At 40.3% G+C, this 20231-nt stretch overlaps 1 protein-coding gene across 14 annotated transcripts in view; it reads left to right on the top strand.

Annotated features, from left to right (window-relative positions):
- LOC100698058 (unconventional myosin-IXa) overlaps positions 1-20231 on the top strand; it is a 146213-nt gene that overhangs the window by 77075 nt on the left and 48907 nt on the right. For 9 of the 14 annotated variants that reach the window (XM_019361837.2, XM_019361836.2, XM_019361835.2 and 6 more), the window contains exons 5-9: positions 419-518; positions 3866-3919; positions 9478-9578; positions 10320-10446; positions 17097-17186. In XM_019361837.2, coding sequence (XP_019217382.1) covers positions 419-518; positions 3866-3919; positions 9478-9578; positions 10320-10446; positions 17097-17186 — 472 coding nt within the window. The remainder of the gene's footprint in view (positions 1-418; positions 519-3865; positions 3920-9477; positions 9579-10319; positions 10447-17096; positions 17187-20231) is intronic. The other 5 variants (XM_019361845.2, XM_019361834.2, XM_019361846.2 and 2 more) reach the window with 3 other exon arrangements.

The raw sequence follows: 20231 nt of genomic DNA, 5'->3' as shown, positions 1-20231 counted from the left end.
TGACCTGCCCCACAGCCATTCAAGTAATCAAGTAATAGATAAACACTTAAAACAGTATTTACTACAGACATTTCTATTTTTGTACAATGTGTCCATAATTAAATAATAATTAACAAAATCTTGCTGTTTTAACACGACAGAACAGTCAGACTTTTTCTATAATTTTACACATGTATTTCTTACAGTTTAAGCACATTTATATCAGCAGCAATTCTTTATCATGTACAAAAAATCACTTCTTTTTCTCATACTGAGATATCCCAGGGATTAAACGTACAGTTAAACTTCTTTACACTGACAGAAATGGGATTTTCTCCAGTCTGGACCACTGAAGATCAAAGTGAGCTGGATGTGACCTATGAAAAATATAAAGAAGTTTGACATCAGTGCTCTAATGTGTTTATGTGTGTTTCTGTAGGAACTACCATGTGTTTTACTACCTGTTGGCCGGAGCCAGTGAAGAGGAGAGGAAGGCCTTCCACCTGCTCAAACCTGAGGAATATCACTACCTCAACCAGGTCGGCACTCAAAAACACATACGGCCAAACATAGATACAAATAGCAAAGTAGGTGCTGCTTTCTAGAAAAGCTTCATGTTATTCTATTCTATTTTATTATCTGGCAAGTCATTCAAATCCAGTTTCTGTCGGTTAAAATATGAATTGATTAAAGCTCCAGCAGCACTTGTAATGTGAAGAAACAGCTTTAATAATTTGACTGATAAGCTTTGGATAAAGGCCTTAATTTGGTTCATCACCAAACAGGTTACAGGGAACATTTTAAACCGCTTATGTAAAACAACCAATCATATATGTCCAACTTAGACAATCATCAGCGAGGCACGAATAAGGATGGAGTGAGCATGTGCTCGTGATTTAATGCACATCATTGCCAATGGAAACCAACACTGGTTTTAGAATATCTCATTGCTTGCTATATTCAATTTACATGTAGTAAATAGTATGTACTAGTGTGATCAGTAAAATGTGTGATCTTATATTAAAATAATAATATAACTGATGGCATTTTGGGAAAAAATTAAAAGACAATTTTTTAAAAATTACACATAAACAGCCCAACAAAATGATACAACTATGAAATATAAATATCTAACATGACCGTCAAGTAACCTTCTTTACTTAAGGCTGGATTATCCACAAATCCTAATTTACCGTAGCCTAATGCAGTACTATGGCACTATAGACAGAAATATGTCTGTAGACTTTGTCAGGATGTATTTATTATCAAATATGATCAGATATATCCGGACCTCTAATTTAAAACAACAAAAATTCTGATATAAACAATTTCCAGATGAGATGTAGAGTTACAAATGAAGACACAAACGTTATAGCAGGGATGGAACGCTTGGGTCTACAAAAAAATCAGGATTTTAAACTGGTAATATGTTAACCGATGCACATCAAAGCTTTTTTTAAAAGATGTAGGGAAAAAAAATGCAACAGCATTAACAGCACAGCAAATGCATTTTTGTCATGTGCAGAAAACTTTGATGCTTTAATTTTATGTAAATGATTCATTAAAAAAAGCAAATATTCATCCCAAATGAAATCCGGGTTAAGTTATTATTGATTAGTAAAGCTAAAAAATCTCTGCTATATCTTATTTACTCGCTTAACTCAACTGGGACACATACATATCTTTGACTGCCAGAAATTCGACTCTTTTTCTCACATGTATGTGCGGCTGAGTGTGCATACATGCCTGGTCACATGCCAAAAGCCCACATACGTGTGTATCTTTTCCAGTATATCTGTGTGTTTTGGCCGCTGATGTGTGAGGATTCATATTCCCTCACCCCATGAAGGCAGCACACTGGAAAGATGAAAAAGAGATTCTCTCTCCTCATCTGCCCCAAAAATAAAATTTTTCTCCCCCGTTCTCTTTAATCTTCCCAACAACAACAGCAACAACAACCCCCTCTTGTTAGCTGCCAGCTTACTTTGCAGCTCTGTTTCCATGGCAACTGCAAAACTCACGACTCAGTCTGGCGCTGACGAGGACTCACGCAGAGGCTGCCGGCAGTCGTGTAGTCGTGCGCACTTACACACACGCCGATGTCACAAAAGAGCAGAGCGATTGTCCGCACTTAGCTCTTTGTGTTACTCTGTGTTTCTCGGTGGATTTGACTGAAGTACATTTACTCAAATACTTCAAAGCTGTGCCCCCTCTTTACTATACAGTGCACTTAACTTACTGTGATTTTGAGTGTGTAGATCTGCTGACTGAAGCCAGTGAAAGTGCCTTAAACATCAGTTCTTTCAGTGGCCAGAAAGGGATGTCTCCTCTGCTTGCAAAAACAAAACTGGTTTCCTTATAAGACGCCTACGAGGAAACCTGTGCAGAATTGCTAGTTCCAGGTCGTATTGAGTAGAACACAAAGTTAATTTTGTGGATTTAATTGGTAAATTTTATGGTCATTGTCAGAATCATAACGGAAAGCGATCCAGGATATTGTCATCAGCTAACAATCTGCTGCTAGCCAGTCTTGTTTGGTGAGTCTTGTTCCTCAGCTCAAGGTTTCCTAACTAGACTTCATTTACCACTGAGTTACATCGTGGTGGGCTATGTCTGTTTTTTCACACAGGCGCAACACACAAGCACACATATCAGATATTAAATGCTTAGACTAGAATCCCACTCACCAAAACTAAAGAACAGAGTTCTTGAACTTGCTGTAACACGTAGCATGTTATTCAGATAAATCCCATTAAAAATAGTCCAAGAGGCAACAAGACCAGAAAAACGGCAAGATCCAAGTCAATGACTGGAATTAGTGAATGGGGTGTGTCTTAGCACGTGTCAGTCAAAGCAGCAACGTTTCATAACTTTAAATCTAAACTATTGAGCTCCAGTGGCCTATCCGATATCCCTGTGTTGGTATTGTTCCTTTATCATCATAACAATGCTGGTCCAGGATCAGCATTACAACTCACCAATCACTTTGTCTGAACATTTAGTTAGCATTAGCCAAGAAGTTAGCCGATGCTAACATGAGTAAATTTAGCTTATAGCAAACCTAACTCAGTAATGTATTTGCTACACTGCTAATTATTAAAGAAAACACTTGCTTACTCTTTGTTTTAGAAGAGAGTTTTATATAAATAGGCAATTTTTCCCTTTTTCTGCCATGTTGTGATGTCAAGGCTATGACATCACAACGTGGTTTGTTTGTCCAGGATCATCTCTGCAAATGACACTGTTATAATGGTATGGGGAAAACGCCAATGCGGGGATATCGGATACACTGTCCCAATGTTAGGAAGGGTGTTTTTGACACTTGCACAATGGATTAATTTCTGCTAATAGCTTTAGTTACTAATTCCTTTACTGACTGTGATTTACACATTAGAAGGTGTTGCAGTGTGGCACAGATTTAAGCTTAAAGTTAATGTTTAGGATAACTTAAAATGATCACTAACGTGACCAGTCTGAATCTTAAAAAAAGAAAAATGATAAAAAACACAACTATAACATTAAGGAATCAACAGCATTTATCCAGTTGTTTAATGATAGTACTGTAGTAGCTTTAATTTAGATAGGAAATGCTTTCAAAATTTTAATTAATTAATATTTGCCACTACTTTTACTTACCTAAAACATCTAACTACTTTTTGCACCACAGATGGTGTGTTTTTTTTCCAATGCCAAACCCTGATGAGGTCATCGGGGTTTTATTTTCATGACTCTGTGGATGTGTGTGTCTGTTTTCGTGAGATTCTTTTTCCCTCCTGACATCTTAACAGTATGCATCATTGCTTCCTCAGTCTTTTTAAAGATTGCCTTTTCATACTGTACGTATGTGTAACTCAAGCCTTCTTAACCCGCTCTGCCTTACTTCCAGATGACAAAGAAATCGCACAAACTCTACTGGGACAATTACTATGAGAGTGAGCTGGTCAGTATCGTGTGGATGACAAGCTGTTTGTGTACGTCTGTGTCCATGGGTGTGTCGTGGTACACTGGGTTTTTGGTGCCAGTCTTAGTCTTGTTCTTTCTTGGCTTTCCACACCCGCCCGCTTTCAGTGAAAAAGATGGAGGCGACCTGGACTGACCTCCGCCGGTTGTGCTCTATAATGTTTAAAGGGATTGCTTAGTGTAATCTTTCGACTGTATTTGGCTGTTCCGTCTCAAGACATTTGCTCTTTGTACTTCGTCCAGTAACTCAAGGTTTTTGCCTGTTTTTCAAACTAAATGAATCTCTTTCTCTCGTTTTTAAAAAAATGACGGGTGACGACATGCTGATTAACAGTATTCAAACAATAAGGCATCCCTTTAAACTTGTCCTTTGGCTTTTGGGTGCTTTGCTTTTGGAGAATAGGTGACAAACTCGAAACTACCATCTTTAAAGGGAAGGTTCAGGATCTTAATGTGAGTATGACAGAAGTTTTGGTTTGCTATCACAGAGCCACAAAAACTGCTGACATTCATAGCATTGATTGCTTACCACAGTAAGGAGGGAAGGGAGTAAGCAGAACCTTCAAGCACTCAAAAGTGTCGCTGATCCAAATGATACTAGTAACCATGTTCAAAACGAGAAGCAGACTTGTAGCAGCAACACTTTTCATCAATGTTAAACAAGTATTTGTGGTGAGGGCCTTCAAGTATGTTGAGTAGGATGTAAATTTAACATAATTTCATGCTTCGCTGTAACATTAAAGATAAGGCAAGCGCTAACCTGAACAATTGGTAAAATACTCCTAAGTCTATTAGTCAGCTTGAGCAGTGGTCAATTAGCTTCACATCCTGAAACTTCCCTCTAGCTGTGTGGTCCGTTTTATGTGTGTTTGTGTGTGTTTTTGCCGTTTCATTGGTCTCTGAGCCTGCCCCGCTGTCTTGCCAGCCTCCACCTGAAGTGAGTAATGTTTGGTCAGTGGGATTTGTTGTGTTTGTTTAAAGGCCTCTGTATCTCCTAATGGGAGATTATGTTACTTAGACTTTGCTGGCGAGCAAACACTTGACATGAGAGTTGGTCAGTATAAATACGACCTGTGGACTTACTGTATTTCACTCTTGACTTTGGCTTTTTCAACTCTTTTTGTTTTTTAGCTCTGAAACATTTCTTTTTGTTATGAGTGAAAACAAATATTTTGAGTATTCTCTAAAAAGCTCTGATTGGCATTGTGAATCCCTATTAATTTTACAAGCTAATGGACTTTTCTCATACCACACCTGCAGAATATCCTTTACTTCATATCTTGCCTGGAGGCATTTGACAACATAAAGCACAGCGATAGTACACATATATACTCAACTTGTTTTTGTCTTTAAACGGTTGTAATCTGTTACTGTACGTCCATAACAAAGTCATGATAAAATAATGTGATATTTACAATCCCCATATATTATTATCTGCATGTCTGTATGTTGTCAGTACAAACAATGAAAGTAAGAAAATTTGTTGTAAATATAGCTCTAGGTAACATTATTATTACTTTCAACTTCAGATCAAACTGTTGACCTTGAAGGTTAGGTCAGAGGTAAAACGTGACATTGTTGACAGTTTGTACATGTTGACAATACACACCACACTACGAATCATACTTTAGTTTTAAGGCTTTTTGTCAACCATAAGCTCAAACACCAGAAACATAAGCTCCTTGGCTGAGGTAGCATACTTAACAACTGATTATAAGAAGAATCATTTAAGTCATGCTGAACATGTGGCTTTTGCTGCAGGAGTGGTTTGAGAAATTTCTGTTGAAGTTTTTAAGATACGATTTGTGTTCCTCTCTTCATTTGATTCATGCTGTGTCTCTGCATCATTTGCACCATTTACAGTAAATGTAAATGTTATGAAGCCACGTTAATTACTGTGCTATGCTGCTGAGGCCATTGGATTTTCAAGAAATTGGTGCAAACACAAGATCCTACAAGGATCCAAGAAGCCAGGTGTGAAACTATGAAGTTGTTGCTGAACTGGACCAGTTAGCAATCTTCCACGAAATTAGTTTCATTTAAGTGTAGCTTTTTTAATCTTAGATTTATTAGACTGTTTTTAATTCTCTTTCTTTATTTTACTATATTTTTTGCAAGGAAAGCAAAAAGGCAAACTGTTAGGCCCTAACCTCTGTACACCATCAAAACCAATTTTAAATCAAACCATCAACATGTGATTGAACTTTGGACTTAACTCAAGGGTTTAACCAAAGTTTTATAGTAACCTCTTAGGAATTCCAGCCATTTTATTCATGGTCCCCCATTTTCAGAGGCAGAAATTGCAAAGGGAAATTGGAAAATTGACTGAAAAGCGGTTTCATGGCCTGTTCCCTCTTTATTTCATGAAGCAGATAAAAGATCTGTTGTTAATTCCAAGTGTTAATCTAGCGTTAGGTAGCTGTTCATTGGACCTTTGAATGTCAGTGATGGTGTGAGGGAGGCCGTCATTAGCCAGGAAAAAACCCCCAAAATAAAACAAATCAGAAAAACATAACAAACTTTATGCAGAGTGACTGCACCAGCCAGCTCAGCAGTACCAAAAGCGCTGAAAGCCCACAAAGGACTGAAGTGCATGATCGCAGAATTCTTTGCATGGTAATGAATCCAAGAAAAGAATGTGGTGGTATACAGAGGTAATGTTACAAAAAATGTGCCAAAGTCCAAATACTTAGAGAAGCTGACTGTATTTTTCGTTATGATCCATTACTTTGAAGCTTTGCTTTAGTACATGGCTCCTTTCTGTTATTACTTTCTCGCACAGTCCTCCCATCTCACTGTTTGCTGACACACTGTCTCTCCCAAAGGTCATTGAATGACCTCATGAGAGACCCTGCCACCCAAGGAGATGATGTCAGTGTCTACACACACACACAGAAAGAGTGGCAGCTTTTGACAGCTGCCTGATGACCTGACCAACCCTCTGGGCCTGTTTGGCCTCTGACCTCTAACACTGGTCAATGTGTGCTGCAGTAAATAGAGACGCACTTTGAGCAGTGACAAGTGTATACAGATTCCAGATGCAGCGTCTGGGGCTAAAAATACCACTTAAACAATGAATGTGAATGAAAAATCTGAGTATTTAACTAAAGATCCTAAAGACCAAACATTTTCTGGATGTTTGCATTTGATGTGTGCAGTCTGGTGTTTGGTTCTGGGTCTCGGTGGCTGCTGGTTTGCATTTTGCGCTTGTTTGGGTGTCTCTGGTTTTTGGCTGTGTGGAATGTCTAGAGATGGGTTGGCATGCTGATGTTTTTTGCACGACTGGTCCATGGCATAAATCTTGACTAAAGTCATGGTAAATAACAGGAAAGCCTTGACTGGACGCACATTCGGTTTTAACAGAATCCTCGAGCGATCTGTTAAAAAGCTTCATGTGCACAGTCAGCAGGGTTCCCGACTTGATTTAGTGTAAACCTGCACCAGAAGTGTTGCAACTGGCCTGAAATTACAATTTCAAGCTCTGAAGTGAAAATAGACTCTTTGTTTAAAATAAGTAAGAACAGATTGTTTCTTAATCATCACTTTACTGCACTCAACAATCCCTTGTTCTTTTCTCGACTTTTGTCTGAGCACCACGAGCTAAGGTTTTGGTTTTCAACCCAAGTATTCCATTGCAATTGCCAAAATTGATCTCTTTATTTTCTCAACTTCCTTCAACGTATCACATTGTGCTGTTTGGCGCCGATTTAAAACATACCCGGCAATTTGAAAACTGGCTTTTCCTGGGTCTCGATGTAGCTCGAGAAGCCTCAAAACCCCTTTGTTGCAATTGGAGAAGCTCACTGTAGAAATGCGCTGATTGTTGGCTCTGCAGCTCCTGACAAGTTCGAAGCCAAAGGAAAACAATGGAGAAGCAGATGAGCGTTGAATGGTAAAGGGTACAAGAGGCAGATCCAGAGTGTGGATTATGGGTTCCTGTGTCTTCTCTCGCCGGCCGGTCACTGTGGTATGTGCTAATTATGTGCCTGAGAGAGGCTCGCTGCTGGAGCAGAGACACGCCGGCTGACTGGAGGGCTCGAAGAGACAAACACACACGCTATGATTGTATACGTACACATCCTCACGCTGCTCATTCCTTTGCTTTACTCATTAATTGTTAAAACACTTTCAAACTCTTTGCGATGGCTCATGATTACGCAGGAATGTACTCGTGTTCACTTCGCAGGGTTTCCCCCGTCAACAGCTGAAATAAACTCTGTAAACTGTATTATTTTTTTTTACATTCATTACACAAAGGAATGTGCAGTTTCTATAAATAATTACTGTTAGTTGCTTAGCTGAGTCTGATGACCATGATTATAAAACAGTTTAAAGTTCAGTTTCTACATTGTGGTCCAACCCAGTGAATGTGCTTTTCTCATAATCAACTGCCATGTGTCACATAAACTCATGTTAGACTTGACTTGTGAATCTAAAGACGCAAGATTCAACTTGAGGGAGGCTATAAAAGGCTGGCGGGGTACTGTCGTCACCCTGCTGGGCGGGCAGGCAGGAGGCCGGGCGACATGGACGCCCAAGTTTGTGAATGTGATAACTCGAGAACTCGAGAACAAAGAGACATAGGACTATTACTGAAAAAATCGGACGAGTTCGAATCTGAGGAACCTCGGCCTCAAGTTCAGAGGTCAGAGGTTACGTTTTCTGAAAATCTTATGAATCTGATAACTTGAGAATGAAGTGATGTAGGAGTTTCAAATTTATACCATAGGTGCATTTACTAGGAGGCTGAGGGTTAACACTGGGCGCTGCCATTATTTTCTGTTTCCTAGTGGTGGTCTTCTGCTGCTAAACCTCATCTGCTTCAATGCTCGACGTGATGCTCTGTCTGGCCTTTCTTCTCTGATGGCTAGCTTCAACATTTTGGCATAGAAAACTGCTGCTCAATGGATATTTTCTTTTCTGACCATTCTCTGTAACCCTAGAGATGATTCTGTGCTAAAATCCCAATAGAGCAGCAGTTTTGTTTTTTTATTATGCAGCAACAGTCATGCTGCGTTCGAAGGCACTTACATAAAAAAGTTTCTGTGGCATTTTGATTTATTGAATTGCTGCTTTGATATTGGCTGTTTTTACAAGTAGTTGAACTGGTGTACCTAATGAAGTGTCCAATAAGTATATAAATACAGCACATTAGTAAGACACAAATATCTAATATTTTAATATGACTTTTTGCACATACATTAGAAAATTGCAATAATTCATAATTATTTTAAGTGCATTTTTAGAAAAAGCACTTAAAATAAATCTCATCACGAGAGCTGAGACCTTGTTATTTTTGACTTGGGGTTCAGTGTTATGTTGCAACTTTCTTTGATAATTTGAGGAAATCGGGCACTTTTTATATTAGAAGTTCTGTGGGGAAACCCTGCTTAGTGTCACAAAAAGACAACATGCTGTGTTTTAGCTTCTGGTACACACTTTAATAACAGCTACAATATAATTTTGTTTTTGTTGAATTTATGTGCTTTGTAGTGATTATGTGTTCCTCTGTTCTTGTGTGTTTCCACCTGACACCAGCAGGACTGCTTCACAGTGGAAGGAGAAGATCTAAAACACGACTTTGAGCGGCTGCAGCTGGCTATGGAGATGGTTGGCTTCCTGCCCACAACACGCAAACAGTAAGATTAGCTGCATGGCTACAAGCATTAGCTTGTAACCTGTTCTTGTGTAAAACTGAGTAAGATTAAAGAACTACAAGCCAACAGTCAGAGTCTGAACGGTTTTAGAAACTTATCTCAGTACTTTTGTATTTTATTTTGAAGAAACCTATGCACTGGGACAAGAAACAGAGAATTGTTTAGCTATGATAATGTTAGCAGACTAATGCAAACTAGCGCTCCCTCAGTACCCCTGCTCCTCACCTGATGTTTTCACCACAAAACACTTTTAGTCTGTGCCTCAGCTTGTCTCAGCAGCTCAGAGCATGTTGTGCTTCTTCTTTACTTTTTTACAGTCTTTCTAAGGTTTAAGTCACTAGCTAAGCTAACAAACTGTTAGCTTAAAAAATTATTGCAAAGTGTAATTTTTTAGCTTTAGCTGAAAAAAGAAGAAGTGTGTATTCTTATCTTACTCTTGAAAAGAAAGCATATAAATTATATAATAAAATATATAAAAAAATAAATACATTTTCCCAAATTTCCCAAAACTATTTCTATAGGGCTTCATATCAAAACCTACGTTTTGTAAACCACAGCTCTTGGAAATTAATCGATAGGATTAATTACTTAAGTTTTTCAGTCCCTGCAATATCTGTTTAAGTATAATGAGTTTTCATGATGCCCTAATACCCACAGTAAAGCCTGCTCAGTAAGAAGGTGGAATTTGATGTGATAAAGAAAAGTACCTTTGTTCCTCGTCAGGATTTTCTCCCTGCTGTCAGCCATCCTCCACCTTGGAAACATCCGCTACAAGAAGAAGACCTACAGGGATGATTCCATCGACATCTGCAACCCAGAGGTCCTGCCCATCGTCTCAGAGCTGCTAGAGGTGAGCGGCATGGTGCAGATCGTGACATCTGTCCGCCAGCACTGAATCAGCAGCATTAAAGTTGATTTGGCAGACATGAGTTCATGCTTTGAATCAATAAATCCCACGGAGCTATGTATATGCAACATTGCTCTATGAAAATCAAATGGAAAAATGGCACATTAAGATATCTGAGGAGTTTATGGTGCTGACTTTAGGCTGAAATGCAAAACTCTTAATACTTTGAAGGGTAATAAAAAAATGAAGAATTGGAGCAGAACTTTACCACAGGACTTGTTTGTTCTCCCGAAATTCCTTCTTTGCCGTTTTTTTTTATTCACACAGACTTCATGAACTTTAAAAATAAGTAACGTCCACTGGAGCAAATAGGCGTTTTTCTATGCTCTGTTTTTGTTCAAAGCTGTGAGAAAAATGTGATTCCTCCCACAATGTGGGTTTTACAAAAAGCCTTTTAGAGAGCTGAGGATGTAGGTATACAAGCACAGCTTGTGGTGACAGCGGAAGTTAAGAGGTGCTTCAGGTCCCAAAGAGCCATCCACCCATCCAGTACTTCCACAAAGTACTGTTTGTGTAGAGGTTATTTTCAGAGCTCTTATCCCGGTCTGTTGTTGCTCTCCCACCAGGAACAATGAGTCCCTGTTACCGTCACAATTTTAACTGCACAGTTAAATCATATTTAAGTTATTGTAGCAGCATTTTAAATACAGATAAAAGCTTTGTTAAGGGTCATTGTGATTCATTTGTTTGTTAACAACTGTTGTTCCTTAATTCAGCTCCCTTTTAAAAAGCAAAAAACGGTTGTTTTTAGCTTGTTTTGTCATTTCTTCAGCATTACACTCGGGCCATTTGTTTTCATACTGGGAGCACATTGTCTCTGAAGATGAAGTTCAAGTAGAGTTCATCCAGCCTTTGATTTCAGCAATTATATTGCAGACTGTTGCAGTAAAACTCAGACTAATAATAGAATCAAGAATAACATTAGTTCACGCCTGCCGGAAGTCAAGCTCTGCAGCAGTCGCTGCAGTCCAGCTGATCTCAGTGCCAGCCAGTATCAGCTGGTGGCTCAGCTGACGTCCACCTCAGCATCCAGCTGGCAAATGTTATGTTAGGATCTACTGTCTAACCTGTTTACAGTTGCTGTGCATGTGCAAGCCACTTTGCAAGCCACTTTCACCCAAGCTCTTCCTTCTGTTGGTAGCTCCACCCATCCTGTGTTTTCAACATATGCATGTGGAAGGGCGTTATAGAACAAAGGAAGTGACTCTTATTTTGACTGTAGTGGCTCTGAGTAAACTACACTTTTGGTGTTAAACAAAGCAGTTGAATGTTTGTTTGTTATTCTTCCTTTTTGTAATATAATCACTGAGATATTTTATTTTATTACCATCTTTTTGTTTTGTTAACATTTAAGGAACCACATGTGACCATACGGTATGTTGTCAGCTAACGCGAGCTAGCTTGGTTAGAAAGGTTCGTCCATAAACTACATTACCCAGACGTAGATACCTACTAAACAGTGCTAACCTTTAGCAACATTTGAGAACTTCAGCCACAGCTTAGAGGCCGAGTGCGGGTGAAGCCTGTTACTCTGCTGTGGGCTCTTTCACTCACCTGTTCAGTATTCAATGACTTTAAGCATCTGTGGAATTTCAACTGCTGGTGACTCTTTAACTATCCTGGGGAAAATAGAGACCTGCAAAAACATTTACTGGCAGGGTTAATGTGCCGCACAGTGTTTACAAGTTTATGAAGTTGAGCTGCATTTGGACTCATTCTTGACGTTGAAATCAGACCACAGACACAAACATGCACACACACATGCATAGAAAGGACAGCTCAAATACCCACATGCTGCTTGGACGTGTCATTTCCCAGTCCCTGTTACAAACTGCAATGATTAGCCGGATGCGCTTGTTGAGTCGGTGACAAAACAATGTCCGAAGTGTGCCGGAGACTCCTGTCAACAGAACAGCGGGGATGTTATGACTGTGGAGTGTTCGCCTGTAACATCCAGGCTGGTCTCTTTGTTTCCCCCAGGGATCCAGAGTGGCAGTGCGGCGAGTTGAGCCACATGTAGGCCACATGCTCGGGGGTCAGTTTTTTAAGTTCAAGTTTATTTGGATGTCTGTTATTTGATGCGGAGCCTCTGGCTGTCTGTCTCTTGGGTCTTATAAGACATTCTTAAAAAGCCATGAAGAAAGAGAAGGAAAGAAAGAAAGCACAGTGCTGACCTGAAAGAAGGGGTCATAATGAATCCCTGTTTTGAGTGGATCTTAAGCATTAACATTTGTGGTGAGATGCAATCTTTTGGTTGGATGATGGGAAAATATTATCATTTATTATGGGACAATTGAATCAGATAGGCCGAAAAGTTTAAAGACTGTGACAGATTAGGTGATCTAAGAGTTTACATTTAAATATTACTTGTAGTTTTATTTAATGTACACAGTCTAGAAAACTAGCAGGACCTGCTGGGAATCAAGATTGAGTTTGAATATTTACCCTTTGAAGCTTGGCAGTAGAACTACAAACTCCTTGATGTGCCTATGATTTAGATATTGATATACTGAATTAGTATGACCTATGCAAATTGGTGATGTTGTTTCATCCTTGCAAACTTAGCTTTATGCTAAGAATCTGAATGAGTGTCTAGACTAGAGACAGGCACCATCAAAACTCCTTAGCACTTATGTTTTATTGATGGTGCATGGTTTTACTTTAAGGCACTGTGTGAGAGAGTCTGTTAAATGGTTAAAGAGGTTGTTCGGGTCAGCTGAAGGGAGTCTCATGTTGAGTCATGTGAGGCTAGGACTGCTTGATGGCAAACTCTGGCTCTAAATGAGTCCTAATTTGCATGAATATCCAGCGTTTGATGTGTAAAATGGTTTCGGACAGGATGAGGTATGTTTACTGCTGCATTCGCTGCTGCCGTGGCATATTAATGCAAAGCACCTTTCAAAGAGAACAGAGTGCGGATTGATGCACAAATGGGAATAAAACCAACTGCCACTTCCTGTTTCCTGTGGAGGTGAAACGGGAAGAGGAAGTAGAGCTCGTACAGGCTGATGTACAGTTGACAGACTGGATCCTCTGAGGTCTGGAGTTGAGTGATTTGACCTAGCCAGAAACATTTCTGTGCAAACTGGAAACCAGCTTACAGAGAGAAGCTTTCTGTCTGAATAAATGCACTAAAGCCTGAAACTGCTGATGGTAATTGAATGCTAAAAACAGTTTATCTTTTCTCTTTTTTTTCTTTTTCTTCTTTATTTTAGACATTTGCTATTTATTTTGCTTTTTAATTGCTGCATTTATTTTTGAATATGAAAACCAGCTGTCTAACTTTAGCGTTCTGCCCTTATAATAACCAGATGCCACAGTTTATTCTTATATCTGATGTTAACTTACTAACAGCATCAGATATTAATCCACTCTGGACATTTACGATAAGAGGATAGATATCTTTTATTGACTCCAGTAGGGAAACTAATTTTCTGCATTTAACTCATCCTTCTGTAAGTACAAGGAGCAGTGAGATCAACTCCAGATGTAAGCTATTGTCTTGGTCGCAGTAACAGAAGACTCAACCTTGCATGTTTTTGCTGGCAGGCAAACCTGGGGCTCCTGGAGGAAACCCGCGCCAGCATGAGGTGAACATGCAAACTGCAAACAGAGGGGCCCTGTAAGCATCCAGGACCCTTTTTCAAACCCCAAGCAGCTATCGTGCTGTTTTGGGTTTTGACATATAATAAAAAGATCTCCATTAGGACACAGATGGGCTACCAGGTGTCACTTTTAGCCCAGTTCAAACGATCTTTGAACCATGATAGTGTGTCTGCATAGGAGAAAACGTATGTGAGATGCAAGGTACTGCGTTACTGTGTGTTTCTCCAGGCATTTGATTACAAGGAGTGAAGCATTCTGGGTATCCAACAATGTGTGCAGTCTTTCAATAAACAGGACGTAGCTTGATGGGGAGAACTCTCTGTGTAGTGGACCTGGACAGATCAAAAAAGGCAGTGGCTGCAGCTTCTTAAATTGTGTCTTCTCAGCAGGATGCTAAAGTACCAATAATAGCCAAGTCACCACAGACTGGTTGGTTCACACATTTTTGACACTGCCTACAACAGGTTGACGATGGCCTACAAAGCTTTGCATATTATTAATGCAAAATCACACCGTCAATTTAGACATTAATGGTGATAAACAGTGTTGACAGGGAAAGGCCAAAGTCCTCCCAAAACAGACCTGGGCCACCTCCTGCCCTGTGAGTGTCCCTCACAAGCCCGCCACACATCAACAGGAAGTCAGGACTCAAACGTAAATCTTGCAGTTGTCTTGTTTCGGTTGCCAATTACTCTTTCATACACCCCCCATCAGAAATGCTGTTTCAGGGGGAAATCACAATATAACTTTGTTGCTTTTATTTTGAAGGCTACTGAAAGTTTTCTTTACACTCATGCATCTGCAGCCTCACTGTGGAAGCAATGGAACTGACTTTTATGAAAGTTTTCTAGCCCCAACAGGCTTCAGCTGACACAGATACACACACACACACACACACACACACACACACACACACACACACACACACACACACACACACACACACACAAAAGATAGATTGATGCAGAATGCAGAGTTTTTAACAACACATAAACCGCTAAGTATTCATTTACTGAAGTCAGGTAAAGCCATCTGCTTGGTTTGTGGAGAGCAGATTACCGTGTTTAAGTATTACAATTTGAATTATCATTATGAGACTAAACATTCAGAGAAATACAAGAACTTGACAGATGCAGAGTGGAAACACATATTTGAACCTTTACTAGCAAAGCTGCTATGGAGTATGGAGCTATGGGACCTGAGAGCAGGAGTTTTGAGAGTTTTGAGAGAAGAATGGCAAAAACAGTACAGAGATCTCTGATGAGAGAGAGAATAGAAGGCACACTTACCTGTGGCTGTACTACAGTAGCAAGTGCATATGCCCACCACCTCACAGCTGAAACTTGTGTGAACCTCTGCTGTGCAGATGCAATATCACTTGCTCATATTTTCCTATAGAGTTCTATTCAGGATTCTTTGTGTGCAATGTCTCTGGATCAGGCAGCTCTGCTGTGTTTGCTTTTACTATTTGTCCTCACTAGGATCTAAAGGTGCTCCGAAAAAAGTTTGACTTCCGTGCAGAATCACTGGCCCCAAACTGGAGCTTACAAACTTCTGATTATTAGAGTATTAAGAGCTGTGATCATGACCGAGCATCACGCCTGTCACCAAGCAACTAATACATGGAAATGTACCAGCTAAAGACCAATCACTGAGCTGCAGAATAGGCTTTGCTCTTTGTGGAGGGATTACCAGGCAGTGTGAAATGAAGTCTGATTATGCCCCCCGCTCCCCACCAACCCACTCACTGCACAGATGACTTCTCCTGCCCCCCCCCCAAATTTATGTCAAAGCATTTACAAAAGAGGCCACTGACAAAAATAGATCCATAATGGTATTAACTATAACATTAACACCCTCGCTCTTTAAACATGAAGACATCAGGCAGTCTTGTGATGGCTTGTTCTCACATGTATTCTCACACACACACACACACACACACACACACACACACACACACAGTCTCAGGAGCAGCTGTTCGGCCCACGCCCATAATCCCTGTAGATGGAGGAGATGTGTGCAGTGACACCTGCTTCTCCCAGTGTGGCCCTGTCATCGCTGGTTTGTCTGGGGCCATTTTTAGACTGTGCACAAACTCGCATGGAAAGTCATATAGTACTGTACTGAATGTCATGTGTGCTGCTTTTGTGTCAGCTACGTTGGTTAAAAGCGGCAGAGATGACAGAATTAAGGTCAGCTAAGTACATACAGACATTATGTGGCAACACTGCAACTGAATCAAACAATCATCTGCATATAGGTAATAGAACCAAATGGGATTGTCTGTTTTTGACTTTCTGACATTTCATCAAATGAATGAAAGAGTACCGATTGGGTAAACTTATGAATTAGCTGCATAGTGATGCAGTGGTTAGCTTTGTAACCTCACAGCAAGAAGGTCATCAGTTTGAACCTCCCGGCCTGCTGGAGCTGAGTGTGTATGTTCTCCCTGAGCCGTGTGGGTTTCCTCTGGGTACTCCAGTTTCCTCCCACAGTCCAAAGACACCGCTGGTTCCAAACTGTCCGCGGTTGTATGAATGCTGTGTGAATGTATGGCAAAATGTGGCTTTAAAGGTCTGTAATAAATACCACGAGGGACATATTGGTGAAACATGCCTAATGACTAAGTTTAAAAGGCCTTTATTCTGTGTACCTAGTGCAACTGTAGGAAACATAGTTAGTCACCATATCTCTGCTCCCATATCTTTGCAATCTGTCTCCTGTAAATCCCCCCAGCTTCGCTGAATGTCTTATTTCATTAGTCTCCTAATCAGTGCTATCACCATTATTGCCTAAACTGTAAAATAAACAGTAAATCTCATTTCAGGTGACGTTTTACTGATAGAGTAGAAGTGATCTTGTGTTATAGCTATTGTGGGTGATATCCCTTTGTCATCACTGATTATTTGTTGATAAGTCCAGGAGTGCGTGTCCTGATGTCTTCCTTGAAAATGACACTTTTATTCTTGCTTTTCTCTTGTGCACAGGTGAAGGAGGAGATGCTTCTTGAAGCACTGACAACCAGGAAGACGGTGACTGTTGGAGAAAGGCTCATAGTGCCCTACAAGCTTGCAGAGGTAACCACACCACATCACATATCAGAGTGAGACACGTGCCCCAAATACAGTGGCTTTGTCTCACCGTCTAAAGCTGCTAAATCTTCTATGAACCTCTAGTCCTTCGGTGCCACAACACATTTAACAAAATGCAGAAAAAAAATATTCGTCTGTTCTGCTTCTTGATGGTGCTGCTGTGTGGTGTGGTGTCAGCAGGAGCGTGGCTTCATCGCATTCCAGTGAGTCTCAGGAAAAGCACGTTGTTGCTGAACGTTTTGTTTTGAAGTGCGTCATCTGTACGGGAGATTCTTTGTTTGTGTTTGCTTGCTTTAGAGTTTGTCTGGGGAGTTTGTTGTGGCATTCTCTTTTGATAGGGGTCTTCCTCTGCAACTTCCTGTTTCCTGTTAAGCCAAGCAGTGGCAGTTTGAGTTAACCGTGTCCACTAGACTCGCAGTCTGAAGAATTTACCTCTTTGCTGCCTCTTTTGACCTAGATAAACTCCACTGAAGGGCATCAGAGTGCTGCTGAATATTAATATTCAGTGAATTTTGCTTATCTCTCCCTTCAAGCTCAGCAAAGCACTGCATAGTCCTGCTCTGTGCTTGTGGCTTCAGGGCCTTTTGTCTGAGGAAGGAAATGCTACACATTGATTGCCTGTAACCCCGTTAAGCTCCACCTCTCCATCTGATCCACAGCCTAGTTTCACCCAACAATGGTTGTTCCCACTCTCCCACACCCCTGTTGCTTCAGTCATGTGTTCTTGTCTTAGGAATGTGCAACCTCCACTGGAATATACAGCACAGAGGCCAGAAACACGATCCTGCTTCAGTCTGTTTGTCTGTCTCTTTCTCCTCCAGTCGCACATGTTTCAAAGCATAAATTCACTTATTTTTGGACTGGCTGTGTGAGACAGGCTCAGACGATGTGATCAGAATTCTATTCCTGGGTTAGAGCCGCATTTCTGATTAAATGATGTTCGAAGGCTTCTGGTGTTTTGCCACGAATCTCCCTCTGTCCTTGTTGAGGTGGTCTGATCTCGAGAAGAGCAAGAGATAAAAGGATTCATGGGTACCTGCAGAAACCTTCAGGTACTATGTCATCTGTGGAGGAAGTGGTAAAGAAAGAAAAACATATAATAATAACATATATAACATGTTACTTTTAATTTGTGCCAACATGTATGCAGTCCATGGAGACAGGGCAGTATCTTTGTTAGTAGACTTGGTTTATTGCTCTAATTCAGATTGCGTACAGAACATTGTTATCTATCAAGTAGCAGCACATAATAGATAATGATTACGACTTCGCACTATATATGTAGACCACAAACATATTTTATTAAAAATATTTTTTTTAAAACAATATTAAAATGTTTCATAATGATGAAATTAACATTTAACATTAGATTAACATTTCAAGGATACATATATAAATAAGGGACCAGTTTGGGCAAACTGGTGGACTTCATGCTAGCTTTAACTCTTTCCCCCATAAAGACGACGTTTAAAGAGCTCCCCTGCGGAGTTTTGACACCTCAGTTTATGTCAATAAAGACGTGGCTTGATGACCATTAGAATAGTTTCTTGGTTTTTCCAGGGGTAGCTGCACAGGCAGAGACCACCCTCACTAACTAACTAAGAAACCACTCAGTTCAGAAAAAATGCTTCCAGGGTTACTCCTCGTAGCCTTTCAGGAGGTAAAGAGTTCAGTTTAGCTTTAAGCTAGCTTTACATGGATGTTGCTGCAAATGCACTGTGTCTTTCAGCCTGGCCTCTGTAGGGGAATGACCATATTAGGGAGATCTACTCTTCTAGTATCGCACAGAGCCAAGAGCAGAAAAAAACTGTCTGAAAACATGCGTTTAGAGTCTGAAGCCTGAGGTTTTGGCTCATGGGGTTTGTTTGTCCTCATTATTTGAACGTTTGGCCACATTCAAGATGGGCATCCTCAGCTGTAACAGTATATGTGTCACAGTGAATAAGGAAAAGTATAATGGATCCACCATAAGCATTATAACAGCGATCCTTAATTCAGCCTTTAACCTAAATCAAATGCCAGAAGCCATGCCATTTCCCGCATGTCATCCCCCCACACTCTTTCCCCAGTTTCGTGTCCACTCATTGCGGCATCAGTAAAGGCATAATGCCAGAAGATCACACTCCACGTAAAATTAGAAGTGAAAACCTTCCCCCGATCTGACCGAGGGTCGTGGGAGCGAGTCGAGGCCACCTGTGGAATCCATAACACGCCTGTTTTTATACAAAGGAAATGTGGAAAAAAGAACCTGGCAAATGTTGCTGGTTCTTCTCAGAAATGATTTCTTCCTGCTTGGATAAGAAAGGTTGAGAAAATGTGCTAGGCAGCTGTCCCATCCACCCGCAGTGGAGGTGGGGAAATTTGGATGAGGTGTTCGACCTGCTGAACCTCAGTGAGCTGGGGATTGGAAGATGTTGGTTTTCTAACTTTATCGCAGACAGTCCCGAACCCGAGTGGACGATGTCTGGCTGAATCATGTAGCTTTTACAGACCTCTTGGGGTTTATCATGGAGGAATAATGAGAGTAAAAGTAAAACCCAGCTCAAGCAGGAAGATTGTGCTTGGCAGCTATTGTTCTGTCATTCAAGCTTCCTCAAGGAGATCAAAGAAGTTACTACTACTACTTACTACTCTTACTATGTAAGCTGGCTGTGCAACAAATAGAGAAATAGTGCAAGTACTGTTCGTCATGTCTAGACTAAATGTTAAAGTTTCACATTCAAAAATGTGTTTTGGACATTGTTACTTAACATGCATATTCAGAGTTTGACAGATTGTTTTCAGATTCTTTTGCTTAAAGTAGAACATTTCTTTCAGCAGAAATCTGTTTTGAGCTGCAGATTTTCTTAGTTGTACGTAGTTTAAACATAGTTTAAAAGCCAGTCACACAAAAAGGTAACTCACACAAGTTTGATGTGGAAATTTGAAGCCTGCATTGAGAAGTATCTCAGTAACATTTCAACCATTTTTATATATACATTAGCTGTCAGACATAAGCTATTAGTGAAAGCAGGATATTCTTTACGTTCT

Source organism: Oreochromis niloticus, linkage group LG7 (assembly GCF_001858045.2).
Source record: "Oreochromis niloticus isolate F11D_XX linkage group LG7, O_niloticus_UMD_NMBU, whole genome shotgun sequence".
NCBI lineage: Eukaryota > Metazoa > Chordata > Actinopteri > Cichliformes > Cichlidae > Oreochromis > Oreochromis niloticus.
This window is presented reverse-complemented; position numbering and strand designations above follow the sequence as displayed.